The sequence below is a fragment of the Branchiostoma belcheri genome, unplaced genomic scaffold (assembly GCF_001625305.1).
Source record: "Branchiostoma belcheri isolate BF01 breed outbred unplaced genomic scaffold, Haploidv18h27 scaffold28, whole genome shotgun sequence".
NCBI classification, from domain to species: domain Eukaryota; kingdom Metazoa; phylum Chordata; class Leptocardii; order Amphioxiformes; family Branchiostomatidae; genus Branchiostoma; species Branchiostoma belcheri.
Window position 1 is genome coordinate 2,304,186 of NW_017803887.1, and position 20,595 is coordinate 2,324,780.

The 20,595-nt window shown below is 40.5% G+C and overlaps 2 protein-coding genes across 3 annotated transcripts in view; one reads left to right on the forward strand and one right to left on the reverse strand.

The window, feature by feature from the left end:
• Window positions 1–4,032, forward strand: part of LOC109472646 (putative sodium-coupled neutral amino acid transporter 7) — a 7,696-nt gene extending 3,664 nt beyond the window's left edge. Inside the window, exons 4-10 of one of the 2 annotated variants that reach the window (XM_019772479.1) lie at window positions 1–62; window positions 433–525; window positions 693–750; window positions 894–1,008; window positions 1,419–1,566; window positions 1,945–2,144; window positions 3,013–4,032. The exon at window positions 1–62 is cut by the window's left edge and continues 74 nt beyond it. In XM_019772479.1, the coding sequence (XP_019628038.1) occupies window positions 1–62; window positions 433–525; window positions 693–750; window positions 894–1,008; window positions 1,419–1,566; window positions 1,945–2,144; window positions 3,013–3,203 (867 nt within the window). In that variant the 3' untranslated portion in view covers window positions 3,204–4,032. The remainder of the gene's footprint in view (window positions 63–432; window positions 526–692; window positions 751–893; window positions 1,009–1,418; window positions 1,567–1,944; window positions 2,145–3,012) is intronic. The other variant, XM_019772480.1, reaches the window with a different exon arrangement.
• An 800-nt stretch (window positions 4,033–4,832) lies between these two features.
• On the reverse strand, window positions 4,833–14,452 carry LOC109472721 (endothelin-converting enzyme-like 1). The gene is made up of 18 exons (XM_019772573.1): window positions 13,520–14,452; window positions 13,155–13,217; window positions 12,641–12,757; window positions 12,230–12,316; window positions 11,519–11,640; window positions 10,378–10,471; window positions 9,593–9,721; window positions 9,331–9,429; window positions 8,867–8,944; window positions 8,465–8,568; window positions 8,222–8,280; window positions 8,067–8,118; window positions 7,852–7,919; window positions 7,366–7,490; window positions 6,831–6,896; window positions 6,484–6,579; window positions 5,932–6,008; window positions 4,833–5,421 (listed from the first exon to the last, which is right to left on the reverse strand). Exons 1-18 carry the CDS (start codon window positions 14,243–14,245, stop codon window positions 5,322–5,324), a joined length of 2,262 nt encoding a protein of 753 aa, XP_019628132.1. The 5' UTR covers window positions 14,246–14,452; the 3' UTR covers window positions 4,833–5,321.
• Window positions 14,453–20,595: the final 6,143 nt, after the last annotated feature.

A 20,595-nucleotide genomic window follows, 5' to 3' on the forward strand; every position in this document is an offset into this window, starting at 1 on the left:
TCCATCCTCATCATCCTGCCGCTCTGCATCCCGAAGGACATCGGCTTCCAGAAATACGCCAGGTGAGGCCGCCATTTTCCTTCTCAAGGATGTAAATTGTAACATCTGTCAATGCAGAACTCAGAAAATAATTCGTAAATTTTTCCATGGCACCACATAGTCCCCGTCACTCTTTGTATTTCTTAAGGCAGTTGTACTTCTTCTCTGTAAGAAAATTAGTCCTGCCCTTGATAATCTTTTTACTTGAGAGTAGACTTCCTTTCTTTAAGTTCTTTCTTCAATCTTACTCAGGTACAGTATGTTTGGTGTTAGAAAAGCCCCCAGAAGGTTACACAAAGATTACACAGTATGAGAAGTTTGAGAAAAGAAATCAAGCTTCATAACTTCTGCCTTGTTAAACTGAATATTTTTCTATTCCTTTGTTTGCTCCAGTTTTTTAGGTGTTGCGAGTATCCTGTATGTTACTGTGATCGTGTCTGTGAAATACTACACCGGAGGATATCCACCAGCTGACATTGCTACCAGGTCAGGTGTCATCATTACTGTATCTTTATTTGTTCTCATTAAAGTTTCATTTTGACATCAGCCGACCTCATTCCAAAGTTAATCGTGGAATCTAGATCTTGATAGGAGTTTCAGCACTCCATAATAGTGTTACATGTACTAATATATAATGTCCAACTGTTTTTCAGCCCAAAGATGTTCACAGATGTGTTTATAGCAGTCCCCACAGTTTGTTTTGGCTTCCAGGTAAAAAGTGTAAAGCACATGTTAATCATCTTCTGTTGTCCTTAAAGTAACCAAGACTTATTTCCTTTTCTATCTTTACTTCTGGTTCTCTTTTTACATCATCTGTAAACAATAAGATATGTTCCTATGTTGATGTGTTGCAGTACCACATCAGTGCAGTTCCAGTCTATGCCAGCATGAGAAAAAGAACCCTGGGCAGTCTGGCTAAGGTCATGTTTTTTGCCATGGTGATCACAATGTTGGTCTACACAGCCACAGGCATGTATTTATCCTATACTTGTTTTATCCTTATGAATTTGTCCTTTCAATGCTGACAGTCTGATTTCAGAAGAGAAATATGTGCACGCAATTCAGCCTGTGGCTGCGATGTGAAACATACCAATTGTACTGTTTATTGTATTTGTGAAATAAACCAATAATATACATTGTTTCTGATTAGCACTCAGCACTTAGAGAAAGAGTGTTGAGTTGAACACACACCATTATCAGTGGACTAGACCCCTATCTAGGTACTGAAGTGGCCTTTATGGGCTGAGGGCCATAGAATGAAGATTGTCTCTGACCCAATACACTGAAAGGCATGGTAATGACTTAAACTTAACTAACATGGTGCCAAAGACTTTTTTAAGATTTATGAAAAATTTTATCTGTAATATTACATTTTGCAGGTGTGTATGGAGGACTAACGTTTGGTCGCAGTGTTACGAGTGACGTGCTGTTGTCGTATCATGCCAACGATGTCTCCGTCACGATTGGTCGAGCAGCCCTCACGCTAGACATCCTCACATCCTATCCCATCCTGCACTTCTGCGGGAGGTACGGACAGAATTGTTTTATTTTTTTATGAGTGTAAAAGGTAATCTCCACACTGTATGTGGATATGGGTGTGAGATACAAATGTTATTGTCACATACATTGTACAAGTACATGTAGCTTGGTTGAATACTTGGAATAGTATCCAGTAGCTTTACCTAATGTTATGATGTATCTACAAAATGTATTTGTTGTAATGCCCTGTTTCAGTTATTGTTATGATATCTAAAGTAACATTTGTGTCTGGTAAAGATTACCAGAAGGATAGATGATGTTCAAAATTTGTATCATTTTGTTCATGGTACAGTTATTTTGCATATTGTTTATCTAGCTTATGATCTAAAGAATTACTTATCTCATCATGCTCGGTTTATGTTATAGAACGGTACTTGACGGGTTCTACGTAAGATGGCGGCGGTTGTCACCAGAGGACAACCTGCGACAAGAGTTTGTGCGGCGCGTTGTACAGACCATGGCGTGGTTCTGGCTGTCCCTGTTTTTCGCCATCATGATCCCCAACATCGGGCTGGTCATATCTGTCATCGGGGGGCTGGCAGCTGTCTTCATCATGGTCTTCCCTGGTACATATCTGTTATTTTCTACTTTTTTATCCTAATTTGTATAATATTGAAGATGTACATGTACATGTATTTTGCCATCATGATTCCCAACATTGGGCTTGCTATTTTTCTCATTGGCCGGACTGGCAGCCAGATGAATTTTTTATTTTATTTCGGAGACAATTATACATTTTTACACACACTCATGCATACACACAAATACAACATACACACACACACACACACACATGCATGCACGCACACACGCCCGCACTGCACACACGTGCGCACACACACACACATTAACACATTAACACAGACACACACAGAAAGGAAGATTGAAAAAGACTGGCAGAGGTAGATAGACGAGGAGAGAGAGAGAGAGAGAGAGAGAGAGAGAGAGAGAGAGAGAGAGAGAGAGAGAGAGAGAGAGAGAGAGAGAGAGAGAGAGAGAGAGAGAGAGAGAGAGAGAGAGAGAGAGAGAGAGAGAGAGAGAGAGAGAGAGAGAGAGAGAGAGAGAGAGAGAGAGAGAGAGAGAGAGAGAGAGAGAGAGAGAGAGAGAGAGAGAGAGAGAGAGAGAGAGAGAGAGAGAGAGAGAGAGAGAGAGAGAGAGAGAGAGAGAGAGAGAGAGAGAGAGAGAGAGAGAGAGAGAGAGAGAGAGAGAGAGAGAGAGAGAGAGAGAGAGAGAGAGAGAGAGAGAGAGAGAGAGAGAGAGAGAGAGAGAGAGAGAGAGAGAGAGAGAGAGAGAGAGAGAGAGAGAGAGAGAGAATCTGTTCCTAGCCATTTTCATTCTTAACATTGGAGTGCCCATATCAATCATAGAAAGGCTGGTAGCCATTTCTATCATGGTTTGAATTGTCATGTATCTCTCTTCTTTTCTTGTCCCCAGGTTACTGTCTGGTCCAGGCTGTACTAATGCAGCAGCCGTCAGACAATGTGCACAAGGACCGTGCCCTGCTGGTGCTGGGGGTTCTGTATGTGTTCCTGGGTACGTTTATACTGGGAGAGAACACGGCACTGGCCATCATAGACGACATGAACGGGAAAAACTCTCTACAACAAATCTGTACTGTTCCTTGACAGAAATATTATGACACTGTTAGCGTACTTAATGTCCTAAATAATTATGTTACGTATGATGTTGATTGAGATGTCATCCAGGTATGTAATATTTGTTCATGTCTACTAGGAAAACTAGACTTACTCTATGATGTTTCAAAATGGTCCACCGTAATTCTTCAGGGTCACCGATATGCAAATTTTCCTGATATGTGAATGCCTTTGTTTCCTTCTTCGGATGAAGTGTTACAATTTTTCAGATAAAGCATAATCCTTTTGAGAAAGCTTTGCCACAGCTAATAGAATGTTACTTTCCGGGAAATGTGCATATCACTGACACGGGAAATACAGTGTATGTTGTTAGAAACATCAGAGAGTTTGCTCTGGTTTTTATCCATAGAGGGAACTCGTGAGTAAACAGAAGATGTAATGTAATGTTGTCACAATGGTGTTGTAAATACTTCTCTGTGATGTTGACATTATGGATAAAACTAAAATCTAGTCTTCTAAAATAGTGCTAAATCTAAGAAAATATACAGAAGAATGATAAAAAACACAAAACCGCAACAAAAGATTATTTCATCTTTACACAGTAAATATACCCACCCTTGCAAGCTGCTATTGCTGCTTACCCCCTGAACTTTCCCATCATGCAATACAAGTGTAACTGTTATGTACTGATGTCATCAGGGCAGCGGCTTTAATGTATTTACAATATTTTCGTCAAACATGAGTAATGTTATTCAATGCTGCCATGCAATAGAAAGATGCCACATACAATGCCAAACAGACCCAACAATATATTGGAGATCAGCAATCAAGAATAGAAAAAAAATAGTTAAAGATATCTTTTCTTTTTTCAAAAGGAATTTTAATTAGAACATGGCTTTAGTGTAGTAGTAGCTCCTATACACATGTTCAGCTTACAATAACAACTCAATTTACCTTGGTACCAAAAAGCAAGTTGCAATTTGTCAAAAAGTGCAATTTTTCCCCATAGAACCCAAAGTTAATTGGATGTGTCTTATTTTTCTAGTTAAATATACTAATGAAAGGGGCCATTAAGCATGTCTATTTTGACCACTTAAGGGACTTGGTCACAGGTGAACACTAGAAATATTGTTATTGTATCAATGCAAAAGATAATAGAAGGGACCACCAAAAAGTGACCACAATTACCATGTGCAGAGGTGGCCACTAGTGTATACAGATTTGTGAATACTTTATTAAAAATTAAAAAGAAAATGTATAAATCTTCATACATTGTAAAGTACTTAACACGTACCTTAGAAATGTACCAAAGGAATATATTGTGGAAGACAATAGGCAAACAACATGAATCAACTTCGAACCAAATATTTGTTTTCAGCCAACTCTATAATTATGCTTTCTTATACAATGAATCATGATGGACATTATCATGAGACAAGTACTTGTAATCAGATTTTAAAATGTCACAAATCTTCTGTAGTAAGTTGTAAAGATTGAAATAAAAACACACCGAAGCCCAAAATGTTATCTTTCTTGCTTTTATTTACATGCTGACATTTCTGTGCCAATAGCCAGACATAATCACTATTGTCAACTTGGCATAAACATTTTAATTTACCATATTTAATACGCCGTTATGTGCTTTAGCATTGAACGCTATAGTTTAAGATACAAGTTTAATTCCGAGCAGTGATTGTTAGAATGCAAACAACGAACAGACCAACACCACTGAGGTAGATTTAGTAAATGGTATAATGTTCAATGTATGAAGCTTTGTTACACAATGCTTGCTCAGGCGTTATTTTTACAGACTCAAGCTTACAGATTATATACATACATATATTAATATGATGCGACTGATAATCAATGTTGAAATCCATTGATATAATACTTAATAATAATTTTCACGATTAGCAAATGACAACTGTCGTCAAAAAGCTTGTTGACCATTTCTTAAATCGGAAAATTGTCTTCAAATAATCCCTTCCAAAGTCATACATATTGGACAAGCTCGTAGCTTCCTCTATTTGGCAATCAACATTAGTATGCCAGGGTTTAATCTTGGTGGGAAGTTAAATAAATCTTAAGATTAAATCTACGATATCATACATTGTTACTTATTCATAAATATTTATGTTAAGACGGTTTTCACCAAACCGAACACTTGTGTACAGGGTTCATGGGGCTGCCCACCGGACAGTGGAACGCCTCGGAGAACTCTGCCAACTGAGACACGCTGCCGATTACCCTGAAGGAAAAAACAACAACAATATTTCTAGTTTTTGGCTGTAGTAATGAGTTAGGTATATGAGTAGCGAAATTCACTGTACACACCAGTAAGATCTACTAGATTCTGTGCACAGTGAACAAGTTATAATTTCCCTGATGAAGATCGAACGTTCATATCGAAACGTTGGCTCTTGTTAATGGTTGTGAATAATGAACGTTGTGATTCAACAATTCATCAACTTGATAAAATTATTCACGGATATCGATGTTCTAGGTATATGGTTAACAAGAAAAGATGAAGACCCCCGACAGAAATAATAAAATACATTGTGTATAATTTGTCAGCCGTTTCAGTCTTTTACTAATTATTATGTCAAGGCAATACAAAAATTTCATTTTATATATACCTTATACATTTTATCAACTTTGTCTGAATTATCAATGATAGAGGATGATGCCACCGTAAAAGATTTACTCTTATCATTGCGCATTTTGTCTTGTACATCCCATAATCAGCTGATACATTTACCTGTACTTTGGTGGTGCGTGAGGATCCACGAGTAACATGACGTCTAACGCCTCAGGACGCTGTGTGATGCACCAGCTCTGCAGGCAGAAACACGTTACGAGTACGTTATTATGAGTTATGTTTTTACTCCTGTATGACTGCGAGGCCGTATCTGTTCCCTCCCTTACAAGCCATGTTGGCAAATTAAAGGAGGGGCTAGCTGTCGGTAGCCTGTGAGTGGTCTGAATGCCTGTCAACAGAACCACAAGACAGTCCGATTTACCTGGAACGACTAGTGACGATTGCAAAGGGGCCAAAGGGGTAAGACCGTAACGGCAAAAACATGGAGGCAGGACCTTGATGTAAGATTAATAAGCTACAGATGGAAGTAATTGGTAGAGAGGGCCAAAGACAGCATTAAATGGTAGGAACTAGTCTGTGGCCTATGCCAAAGGATGGGCAATAGTACGAACTAATTGATCTCATACCCCATGTGAACTAGAATGCGACGAAGTCTGATGTCTATAAATGTAACTGTGTATATCTATATACAAGCTAAAGTATAGACTGCACCTGTGCAAACGACATGAAGAACACCTCCTCGTGTGACCGGTTCAGTCCGGGCAGTAGAGGCTCGTCCTGGTGAACTTTTCTCCATAACTTATATCCCTGTAGAATGCGCAATAAAAATAAAAAACGGTGAATAAAAACACACATTTTAGACTAAAATCCTGTGTATCACGACGTCCGAAGCTGTCAGACCAATGACTAAATTCATTTCAAAATTTGCGACACCAAGCTTAAAGCAACCTTAACAAACGTTAAAGTATAGTTGTTAAAGCATAGAAAGTATCAAAAGGAAGCATTCCATCTGAGGCGTTAAAGTGTTATACTATGAAAAATTACTTAGCGATACTCACATAATATGCTTGCTTTAGGCCTCCGATGTCGGCTATATTTTCCCCCAGGGTAAGCCTGCCGTCTATCTGAAATATAGTTACTCTCACATTAGGCAGCTTCCAGCTTTAACCATCCAACATGGCGGACAAAACCTACGTCATTGTCACGTGAGCGCAAACGTCTGATGTATATATCGATCCGAATGTGCCACCAACGTGCCGCAATGTTGTGTCGGAAAGGACGTTATACATGTATATGGAGGTCCCGTATTTCGGGAGAGCCACACTACACGCATGTTAACCCAATAAACCCTTGGGTAGGGGTATGCCCAGGCCCCTGGTGTATGATGGACCAAACACCACTTTCTGAAAGTTGGTTATTCGCTAGAAATCACACAGATCGATGGGGGCCTGGCCTCGTATTTAGCCACATGGTGATTTACATCATCACCCTTACCGACTCCAGGAAAACAAGTGTGAAATTTAGGAAACACTAATGGAGATCCTAATAAAATTTTAAAAAAAAAACCAATGTAGCGTCAACTGAGTTGCCCACCTGTTTGCCTTCGATGACGTAGCTGTTGTACAGATCGATGACGCACTGTGACGCACGCGTGAAGTTAGTCCAGGAACTGTTGGACCACCAGGACTTCAGGTTCCCCTCCTTGTCATAGTTTCCTCCTGAAAAACGACTCAGTTGTTTAACCTTCTCCCTTATAAGGGTGCTTTGGCCATAACTGATCTTGGTGAGTATTTTAACCACACAGTGTTTTTCTATTGTGCTATATGTACCAAATGTGTACTGCCTTCATTAGCAGCTCAGGCAGCAGTAATAATTAAAAGGTAAAATCACATTGAGGTATTCCTTTAAAGATTTTAGATGACGTGTTGCTTGATGCGCAGGCGTTTTGACACCCTCCAAATCACTAACTGAACCTAAACTCTCAAATCTAATCAATAAGTAAACGTCGATACGGTTGGATTTAAGAAAGTACGTCTTTTGTTTGGCTGAATTTCTGTTCGTTTAGACCTCGATACTCACCCCAGTCGTCGTACCCATGAGTCAGTTCGTGAGCGATCACTCCGCCGATTCCCCCAAAGTTCATCGACCTAAACAGAACACAAGTTTGTTCACAATCATTTCAGAAGCACGTTGGTATGCGATTTACATACATGTAAGTATGACGAGGTGTAACACAACTCCACTACCAACAAATGTGTAAACGATGCTCCAAAAACGATGATTATGATACTCACATGGGGAACTTTGAATCGTAGAATGATCTCTGTAGTATACCGGCAGGGAAAACTAGGGTGGAAAAAACAGGTGTTGAGTTGTGAATCTGGACATGTTGGTCTAATCATGTGTATCATGAAATCATATCCAGATTCAACGCTGTTGATAGACTCACCCATCTCGTTGGTGTTTGGCCAGTAGTATGCATTCACAAGATGGGGTGGCATCGTCCAACTACAGATAGAAAGGCATAAGAGTTAAGGAAACTGCATGTATAGGAAATCAGTTACATACAGGTAATTTCATTTATGAAAAAAATTATATTGCAAAACGTTATCACCGATTTTAGATGTTTATGTCCATATGTTGCTCATTGACTCGTTTTAGCGGTGCCTAAGCGGTTCTAAATGTTACCCACAGCGTCCTGTCCACCGGTCTCTCTAGCTTGTCCAGCATCTGCCGCACCTGATGTCGCATCCCGCTCACCCGGTTCTGGAAGAAACTTTCTCTGCCTACACGCAGCTGCGGGGCATTGGATAAAACAAGTTAAAATCCATGAACAGTGGAGTAAACGTTACAATACTAACTCTGTATACGTAATTAACTGGGACTCATTCCAAAACGACCATTGTGTACATGTAGTGAATGGACAAGCGATGGTCTTGTGGTCTTTATCATACCGTTTGCCAACACAACGTGCAAAATGAAAATATGTTTCAAATCTGTGCATCTTTACCTGTGAACAAAAAGGAAAATGCAAGAGACACTCCTGTGCCGATATTTTTTTCGCTTCTATCTTAAAATTCTTAAGTAAAAATACCTCTGTAAACTTTTCATCCAGCAGGGTGTCATTCAGGATGTAGTCTGGATATCCAATCTTCTCCACCATGTGGTTCGACTGTCAGATGAGACGAGAAATAGTACATAGATCAAGATTCCTCCCCATTACAGAAAGGTTGATAGTAGAAGACTTATGGATTGTGAAAGATGCCTTAAAAGTAATCCCTAGTGATGGGCAAACCAGATGACGAAGCGAGAGCACCGAGCATAATCATTGGGTTACTGTGGGACCTACTGTAGCTGTCTGTTACTAATAAAAGGACAACTTAAGATTATTCTATACCAAAGCACACTTTACTATCAAGAGGTACGTATACATATTAAGCTCCGAACGAATGAACAGCTATGCAAAGCATTTAACTACAGATAAAACTGATGAAATGAAACAAGTTAAACGAAACTCGCACATGACACAGAAGATGAAAACGTCTTGACTTGTCTTACCTTCTCGACGGCAGACGCCTTGGTCTTGTCATCCATCCAGTCTATCTTAGCCAGGTTGAAGACGAAAGCTCGTCTGATGTCAACAGCAATCTCCCTCACCTACAGGCAAAACAGTCCCCCTAAGCAAGTATTCTGAGTAATTTTGTTCAGATTCGCTTTTAACACTAGGTCCATTATTAGTTGTCATATTTACCAAGATCCGTTTTACAGGTAGTATCCTACTAAGTAACTTTGGAGGGGTGTGTGATTTTAATTTTTGTACCTTTTCCTTGCTCTCCTTAGAGAAGGAGTCCTTGACAAACATGGCCCCCAGCGCCATGCCCATGTGTTCGTCCACCGCCTGTAAACACAGCCGCCATTCCTCAGTCACGCCGGCCGTCCCCTCAGCAACCTGGCAGCAAGGCAGCAAACTTTAGAGACAAGTGACAACCTTTACAACAAAAGTACGGCGACCCTCGTAAGGTCTACTATAACTAAACTGTACAGCGACTTTCGTAAGGTCTACTATAACTAAGCATACAAATAATGGGGTGAAGAAAATTCTGGTGAGCAAGCGGAAAGTACGTTTATTATTATTATATCATGAACTATGATGAAGTGACGTTCATGTTTAACCAGAGTTTTATAGAAGGAACGCAACTAGCTCTCGTCATGAGGCATTTTATTATATCTTCCGATTTCTACTTTAAATTTATGACTACAGATTGTTATCTTAGTGTGAAAGAACACGTGTCAAAACTGAGTATATTAGAATATATGGTCACGAAGACCATGAAGCCCTACAGTTTTATTGTATTGTATTTTATTATCATTATATACCACCGCCCTCTGCCGAAAGCTGCTTATTTATATGACTGTATACCCTCATCAAGTTTACTCTAAACCTATATCAATTGAAGACAACTGCAACGCAACTAGCCTGGTTACCAAAAATATAGCAATTTGCGGAGAGAATGTAGGACTCGGGAGCTATAAAAGATTTGGTAACCAGGCTACAACGCAACAGGGTATGTTCGGGGTATCGCCAATGATATATGTGAAAACAACCTTGTTGAAGTTCTCCAGCGCCTTCCTGAAGGGCTGACTGAGGTCCGTCACGAAACTGGCGGCAACCCGCCACAGGAGGTAGCTATTCAGCGTCCTGAAACAGGCGGGGTGGAAAATAAATGTATCTATATCAAACTGATTAGGTTACAGGAATCTAGCTTCCCACTGTTTATAGTATTCTGCACATATGCTTGATATGTCCATTGTAGACAGATTTAATACCCCTAACCCCTTTCATCAAGGCCAATGTAGAGACGTGATTATTTATCACATTTAATTCGTTTAGTTAAGATAGGAAATTCAATTCGAAAGCTGTGATAACTTGAACAACTGGCATGGGTTCCCTATCCAGTGAATTAATTAGTTAGTGACCCTCTATTTCATTAATTAATTAATTAATTAGAAAAAAGAAATTGGATCTGTATGTAGAGTACATAGCAAATAATGCAATACGTTTGAGACAATCATTATCACATTTGAAAGTAGTCATCATGTTTTTCAACTGAAATTAATTGTTTTTTGAAATAGAAAAATGAGATAAATAGCTGAAGCTCAATGTAGAAACGATTGCAAGCTGATCGACCCGTTCTGAGAGCTGCCATCGCGTGCCGGCCGGGTTTGTTGATGAAAGGCGGGAATTAAACTTTCGACCTTCGGTCTGGGATTTCCACAGTCATTGCCAAACCTGAGCTAGAAATAGTCCTGAACGTTTCATCTTACACAGAGAAGTGAAAACAGCTTATCTTTTTTTTTAATTCATGAGCTAAGTAGATGACAGTTCTCATCATAACAACTGAACAACGATAACGGTGCAAAAATTAGCTGCAATTTCTTTGCTTTTTGTTTTGTTTCTTCTCTTACAATACATGTGTGCTAAGTACAATACATGTATGCAAAAAATCAATCAATCCTGCATGCACATTCCTTCTTCATAATTTATTACAGACTGACTTGTTTTTAAGTGCAAATTGACAATAAACAATAAACAATGTTTGACGTGTTCACCACAGGCTATTAGGATATGGATACTCGCCCTTCCTTCCTTCCTTATCCCTTTTTTCTTTTGCTATTTTTCTTTCTTTTTTCTTCCTCGCTATTTTTTTCAATTGTTTGTAATGATTTTTAAAAATGTTTTGCCCACCTTGCCGGCGTGTCTGCGATGAGTTGTGAGATCTGCCCCAGGTAGTCGGTAGCGTACAGCACCACCCTCGCGGACGGCGTGAGGTCAGGAACCATGGCGTGGAAAAACGAACCCCAGTCGATCTGAAATGCAATGATATATCACTAGAAACTTTATTTGCAGGTTCGTTTTCTATGGATTACTACAAGTACGACATAGCAAACACGTGTGACAAGAACAGTGGTTGTGAGAATGTGTGACGAATTCAAATACCGATGATTGTAGCAAATTGACTACTTAGTAATTCATGTACTAATGCTAGCTATATTCGAGACAAGTTTTTTTTATCAATAGATATAAAATTGTTAGAACGGAAAACATAAAATTCATCTATCAACGGATTGAAAATGATGAGGTTTTGTTAATGAACGTTTACTGTATCTATTGCATAGACACGAGATTTTAGGTTTTTATCAGCTGAAAATGACTTAACATCGATATTTCCTTACAAGGCTAGGTCCTAGGATTAATTCATGATTTTAAGCCATGAGCTTGTCATCAGCTTTGAACTTTGTATCACGCTATCACCTACTTACTCAAGCACACTCACGTTGTCACTCATTGCTCATGATCAGTAACACCAAGGTATACAGATTATTGTATACATGTCAAAGAACGTTCACAGCATACATGTCATGTACAGTGTAGAGTGATATTGAAGTGGTACCTCACCATGGGTGCGATAGTTTTCAGCTCGTGAATCCGGACGTTGTTGTACAGCGCGTTGACGTTGGTTCGTTCAGACTCTGGAACTGTCAGCTGTTGGGCGAGTGATAGCATACTTGTAGCACATTAAATCCATGCTGAAAGCTTGTGGTATGAAAGTTTCTGACTAAGAAAAGGCATGCAAATATTTGTCAAAATAGTATGGTAGTTCACACAAAAATCCAATACACATGTTTTAACCTGTTCTATCTTTTATTGTTATGGTCGAAGAAGTCCAAGACGACTAATGCACTCATGGATTTTCTGAATAATGTCTCACAATGTCTCACCTACTTTCTACCATGAACCGCAATAGATCTGCTAAAACCAAGCTAGTTGATCAATAGATCAATTTAATGGGATAAGAAGTTTCCTTACCTCTGCCAGTTTGGTCTCGAAGTTGACCACATCTTGAGCAGAGTCCTGTGCCGATGCCGGGTCTGCCCCCAGCAGTTCCACAACCCGGGCTATCAGCTTTCTGTACGCATCAACTACCTGTGCGGCAATAGCAAGTAATGTGACCGAAAGTAGTGATTCACCACGCCTCTGTTTGATTATAAGGCCTACGACCTGTCCCTGCACATTTATACCTGTTGTATCTCGAAGACTATCGAAATCTACGCAGTATAAATCTTAATGCTTTGCTGTACGTATGGTCTTCTTAAGTTTTGTCTACCCAACATTCGAGTCATAAATATAAGTTGTAAGACATACTGTAACTTTTAAACCATGAGTGGGTAACATAGCATTTCTTTGAATCTGCCTCAAAAGACGGTCCCTTTCAATCAACTTTCGACCAAGTTGATCTGTTACGTTTGCCCTGGTCGTTTGTTGAATATTTGTTCATAAGCCTAGAATACTTAAAAGCTCAAGATAGGAAAAAGACACCAACCTTCAGTGACTCCTGGCTGATGTAGTAGCTCCTGTCAGGAAGCCCCAGCCCTCCCTGGTCAATCTGAAACGGTGTGTACCCAGCATCTAGTATATACCATTGACCTTTGCTGTGTCCTTACTCTGCCTGGTGATAACAAACGTTTCAATATAGATATAGAACATTGCCTATATTGGTAGGTTCCTTTTGCCGCCACATCTTTCTCAGAGCCTGCTGCGTTTTCTCCTCTATCAGCATGCTGTGGTATTTACCTGGGAGTTAACAGTGGTATCATCGATATATACAGCTTCGACGACACAGATATCGCTGCTGCTTGATATTGTGATTAACTGACAATCTCTCAATCTTAAGAAGCGTTCACTTACCCTGAAGACGTACTTGGACGAATCCTTATCGTCGAAGTTCACCCATAAAAAGAAGAGCGCGTCCACCTTGAGATCCAGGTGCAACCTCGTGAAAGTGTCGTTAAAGTTCCAAGTAGCCTCGCTCCAGTTCCCTAAGGCTGCCCAGCCTCCTAGCTGGTCCATCAGCTCCAGAAGAGGCCGTCCCGAAGCCTGTTCTCTGGCCTCCTTCTGCATGCACGACTGGAAGAAGTCCTTCGCCTTCCGCTCGTACGATTCCGTCGAGTTTCTCAAAGTCGGCGTCGCGAGGAGCCTCCTCAAGATCCTCTCGTTAGTTTCCCACATCTTGGAGTCGACCCCCCACTGCTTCTGCTCGGGAGGGATGGGGTTCTCTTGGAGCCAACCTCCGCACGAAAACTGGAAGAAGTCCTGGCAGGGATCGACCGTGGCGTCCATGTTGGATAGCAGAAGGGCTGCTGAGGTGATGCAGTCTGCCGTGAGACAGACGTGCCCGTCAGGGACGCCTCCTACCTCCTGAACCCCGCCTCGAGTCGCCAACATCACGCCGAAAATCACACAAACCGTCAGAGACAAGAACAAACACACCATCACGGCTGCTTCCCTGGGCCTGGGCGCGCGCGGCATCACGCACCGGACGGGTTCGGGGTGATTTAGCTCCGCTTCCTTCGCTTGCCGCGAGCCCTCGGCGTGCGGGTCCCCGTGCTTCACGTTGTTCACAGACGAAGCCATGCTTTGTGGCTATTTGATGAAGTCTTCCTTACTGACACCGGCTTTTACTGACGAGATTGATGGCTGCGGTTAGGCAAACGGTTTCCCCTGACTCCCGAGAGACAGATGGTCCGGGCACGGAGAGCAGAAGAGAAGAGAAGCCTGTACACAATCAAGATGACCTCGCTCATGACCTTGGAGATGATTCTGTATTCACACACTCTGACTTGTCCTACGATAGGCAGAATTATAAGAGAAAGAGTTAAAATTTTAAGTTCAAGAAAAATGACATTCAGAATGAAATCATCATTTTAACTCACGGAAAATTCGCCAAACTTTGAAAATTTCCTGCAGAAGGCCTGTAGATCTAAAAGCTTCCTCCGGAAAATAGAATCACGGATATCACCATGTTCCGATGGTGCATCAGCATTTCAGAATGGTTCCCAACATTGCGCTATGTATAGTATCGTGTTATTTCAAACATTGTAAGTTTGCCCCATGCATTGGGCTATGGACTGGCTACATCAAATGTAAGACACGTTTCCTGAAGAAAATCTATACAAATTGGTTCGAGTACAGCAATTTACTATATAAATTTGTATTCTTCTCACTTCTTTGTAATGATGGAAACGTATGGGGACACACGTTTACCTAAAATCGGTCGGTCAAAACGCACGAGGAATATAAATTCTTAATTGAGAAATCAATAAAGTCTATATATATCCCTCTGAGCAATGGATTTTCCTATTTAATGTGATCAGTCTTAATATTCTTATATGATGGTGATTATGATATGGATTACCATTATAAGCGGGGATCAATGAAGATATAAAATAGAATTTGACTACTGACTATCCTGAATAGCGTTAGTCAAGGGTCACACTATGATTACTGCAAATGCGGTAGTTTAGGCTACATAAATGTAGAAAATGAGTCTGGTCGTGTTGTAGTGATTTGGGAGGAAGCCAAATGATCTTGTTATCGGTAATGATGCTATGTGACGTTGTTTCCTAAGTACCTCTTTACATTAAAAGGGGGCTCAGGTGTACGCAGTGTATAGCAATAAGAAAGTAGTCGCCAATGTGACTTTTCTATCAGTTTGAATGGTGAATTGACCCCCTACATAAACATCACAGACTGTCTAGCTGCTAGCAACAAACACAGGGATAGATTAGCATAATACTAGTCAGTCTTTTTAATTACCGTCAGATTCAATACTTTCTCTATTGGTTTTCAAAGTAACATTATCAAATCATGTAGAATAACTCAATAATAGATAATCAAGATAGTATTATCTGGACCTTAAGGTTTTGCTCAAATCTTGTGCTCAACTGTCAACTTTCAGATCAGCCCTGAAAAAATTGTATGAAAGTATCTTAATGTAGATATCTTCCTCACATGTAGCTGAATTAGGTTTGATACCTATGTGTCTAGAACTATGTCTGTAATTGTGGTCTGTATGTGGTACTTCTTAGTATTATAAGAAACTAGGATATAACGGAAGTTCATTCGAACTGTGCCAATGCATGTATGTGTTACTGTATCCAATTTCCAGCCACTGCCGTATTACCCGTGTTGTTATTACTTAGTATTCTGCGGTAGGTAAAGCTTATCTGTTGTATATACACTTCAAAGTGTCTTGAAGAATACAGTTTCTTGGTCACTGTCTAACCTAGGCTTCTACCGATGTGATCACCATGCATGTCATTGGCAGACTGAAGTTAACGATAGCTGAATTTAATGGGTTTTTTATAGTACATTGCCTGGCGTCCTCCTTAAGTATATATCATAGCGTTGCTACTTAGCGATGAACATGATGCCTGATATAGAAATGACTAATGATAACTTTTGTTTGCATCATTTTTTACCAGAGACAGATTATTTATAACAACTATGTATCCCCAAATGATATTTTAATAGAATGTCACTTTGGTCCATCCTGTCAAACGACTTACTGTTACACCATTGCCACTGAGAATAAGGTTGTAAGACCAAACAATACGAACACCTATGTACACAAGGCCTCCGTCCTGGCAGATTACATAAACCACGCATCTCATCAGGTCAGTCTAACCGGAACCCCTAGTCTACTGAGGGGCTACACGATCAAAAAGGGAAGTCGACTTGCCTGTTTCACACACCCACGATGATCTGGACTGTCAGCATCTTGACTGTTGACGTTCATCAGATTACACCAATTACTCCAGTGGATGTCGTCAATACAGCTCCAAATTAACATGGACGGCGGAAAGGTCCACAGCCAGCGTCGTCAGTTCTATTCGTACATTCGGCAGCAATTTGCGTCCGGGACCCCGGCGTCACCTCGCCGCAACATTTGAAATTCTACTCGGCATTCCTGCTGCAATTATCCCCTATTACCATAGGGATGACCTGACCGATGGAAGCGTACAAAGCAGAGTGGAACCGAGCCGGAGAAAAGTCTCCGATGTTCTGTTTGATGTTCTTTTTTGATTCGGGCACATATCTGCTGATCAGGAGGACTCAGTGGTAGCGTCGGTAGTGCTCCGTGGTAGAATATGTCAATTATGTCGCTATGAGATGTTGCACTTTGGAGCTGTATTTTAACTGAAACAGCCGCGGCCATAGGTCTGTTTACAGATATGTAAGGGCCACAATTAACATCAGTGGTATGACGTGATGTATCAGTCATTGAACTCCACGGCAATGAACCTTTAGATACTTAACTTAATCTGGTATCTTATAAAGGAAGACAGTTTTGCAATTATATGTTAAACTTTGTGATAAGTTCGCTACCAGAGGTCGCTGAATATATTTCCCTGGAGCAGCCGTCTTTTGTAGACCTGTAAACTAAGCCAATATGGCGGAGAATACGCAACGAATACTGATAGCAACCTTTCATACCGTTTCCATTTTTATGGTGTCAATACGTATGATCATATCTGAACGTGTTATCTCGGAAATAAATTAGATTACAGTGCGGTAGTGTTTAATGTTTGCATGAGGTTGTTGCAGTACCTGTATATTCCGCTAGGAGGTCACGGAATATCAATGTAGTAGCTGAAGCTTTATTAGGTTGGGTTGGTTTAGCATATTGTGTTAGTATCAATTCCTACATAGTCCGCTGTTAGCTCGTGATCATTGCTCTCTGTGCCGTACATCGGATTCGTTCGGAGTTGGTTCGGAGAAAAACAGATGCCCATTGTACGTTCTATCGAACAAACTACCTTTCAGAAGCCCTGTGCCGTGTATACAACAAAGTACCCCAAACCAAGTCCAAGTTCGTGAATGAATGGGATATATTTGTAACCTTAACTATGCTATATTGTCATATTGTTAACAACTACGTATTTGACACAACTTCGAATATGACATATTATGATATAGTCTCAAACTATGACACAATATGGACTGGTAACCCAAGCTATGCCGTTGTAGCAAATACGACATATGACGTAGTAAGCCAAACTGCCATTTATATAATTGGCATGAATACTACGTAGTAATCCAAACTATATGTCATAGTCAAAACTGGGAATCTGAGAAAGACATTTACACAAAGAGTATTTATGGATATGTTAGTTCAGAACATATACACATATACCTATAAAAGTAAATTGGCAACAACAGTACAAGCATATCCCCAAGTGTTCCGTTTAGAATATCTATATAACGGTCTTTTGACCTGTTCTTTACACCCTTGTCCCAACCAAGAGCGGCAGACGCGCGTACGGGTTAAGTTCTTAAGTTTTGGCGGCTTTTATATTAAGAACAATGACAAAGGATCCATTACATTGAACTTCATTGAGTTTGGTAATGTCAACCACAAGTGTCCTTGAGACGTTATTCCCTTGTAAGACAGCAGTGACGCAGTTGGAAAGTTGCCTAAAATTGCCAAAAAAGTTGCCAAAGATCTTAAAAAAAGAAACCATGAACATGAAAGCAGTGATTGTGATCCTGGCAGTCCTGGTGCCTCTGATGCAGGCTTCGGGGGAGGTGATTAATGGAAAGTCTGGGAACGGCCCTGTCAACATTAACATCAACCTGCCTGGGTATAACCTGGGAGGAGGGGGCGCGTCAGCTGCCAGTCAGGTAGGTCTGTTCCCTGTCCTTACATTGCCCATTAACACTTCACTATATCTAGAATAAAATGCTTTTATATGAATTGCTTATTAAAAATAAAATACTTGCTTTTTTGCAGGAGACTCTTCTTGCTGAGTTGCAGGGCCAGGTGAGGGATATGGAACTGAAACTCATCACCATACCGAACTTGCAGAAGCAGAACGCTGAACTGACAGACAAACTCACTAAGCAGAACGCTCGTCTGACAGCCTTACAGGAGCAGCTCACGAACGTGACCAATGAGCTCTGGCTCCATAAGAAAGGTCAGTCTTTCAACATATGCTGTACAACGTAAGTTAACAGCAGAACAGCTAAATCTAGAGTAAAGGAATTAAAAAAAACTGCATCAGAGGAAACTAAATTACCCATGGCTTGGACTTTGCTAAAAGCACTGCTGGGGGTGGGGGGTATTTCATGACAGATACAGATACAAGATTTACATGTAAATGTACATGTTCAGTAGTTCTGTTTTGTCTATTTTTAAATAATTGTATATTGTAACTATGTTATAGATTTAGATGTTGTTTTGTGACCCCAGGGTCCACCGCTATAATGGTTATTCAAATAAAGTTTCAAAGTTCTCGGCAGCACGACTTATTTCGCCTCTACCCTGCAGCCTGCTGTAACAAGACGCTGGTCTGTCCCAGCGGCTATGTACGGCTCCTGGACAGGTGCTTCAGATTATCCACAGACAAGAAGAACTACACCGACGCCAGGTCCGCCTGTAAGGCTGCCGGCGAAAGTCTGGCTATGCCTAAAGACAAAGCAACAAACGATTTTCTGTATCAACAGTTCCAACATAAGTCCGTCCCTGCCGTCTGGCTTGGTTTGACAGACCTGGTAACAGGGGGAACTTGGGTGTGGGAGGACGGGACGCCACTCAGCTGGTCCAACTGGCTTTCTGGGCACCCTAATAATCATGACCCTAGAGATGATTGTGCTGCACTGCCATTTTTCCTTAACGGCAAGTGGTTTAGTGATCAGTGCCAACATCTGGTTTCGTTGAATTATATCTGTGAAGTGAGTGCTACTGTTTCCCCCTAGGCAAGCACAAAGTTGCAAACACTATAACGTCATAAAAGTTTGCAAATGTCGATTACAAATTGATTTACACTTACACACTTTCGTTGGTCAACTGTGTTGATGTGAGTATAACATTATTTTCAAGTTCCTGTTGAACTTCGAAGACATGAATGTTCTACTGCGTCTGTTAAATAAACGGTAAGCCGACCAAGCTATGACCTGGTACAAATCTACGAACATGTAAGATCAGTAAAAGTCGAACACTGAGGCATTTTCAAGAAACGGCTATAGCTCATGTAACTACATGTTGTACCCATGGCTTTAGTTGTCATATACATGCCGAACTGTAGTTAATAGAACTAAAACTCGACATCTATGTGTAACATTTGTGACACTATTTGATATGTTTTTTGTGCTACTTTTAAAGTGTGTTTGTTAATAAAAGTTAAGCGCTTGGCTCTTTCTTTCGGACATATTCAAGTTCCAGTTGAACTTCGAAGACATGAATGTTTATTGTGTGTTTGTGTGAAATAAACGGTAAGCCGACCACTATGACCTAGTACAAATGTACATGTAAGAGGAGCAAGAATTTAGTACATGTACCCGCTGGCTTTACTTGTGATATGCATGCTGCTGTGTAGTGAATAGATCGAAAATATGATCTATGTCACACTTGTGACACTACTCGATATGTTTATGTGCTACTTTTGAAGTGTGTTTGTTGAAAAGTAATAAAATGGTCCCAGCACTTGACTCTGTTTTTAACTTTATTTCTTTCGGACATAACCTACTGATGATTTGTAGCAACTTTTGCCGTAAATTAATATAAGCTGGATGCCCAGAACTACATTTTAGAAGCTCCCGTGGTCATAACCACGAAAATAACGTAACCCAAACTGGCCTATGACACAGGTACGAATATGACCGTAGTAACCCAAACTATGACATTTGCACACCTACGAATATGAAGTTAGTAACCCGTGAATAGGAAATAGTGCCGACATACGGTAAAAATACTCTCAAAGCAGAGGTTTGGGTTTTGGGTTATTTTGGCGTGTTTTAGACTTTCTTTATCGGGGTTTCTTTTTTTGCGTTGGATTTTTTTTCACCCAAAAAGAAGTCCAATGCAAAGAAGGAACCCTGATAAAAAAGCTAGAACACGCCAAAAATATTATTATCCAAAAACCCAAACATCTGCTTGGAGAGTAGGTAAGAAAGTGTTAGAGCTGGGTGGGAGCGGACGAAAG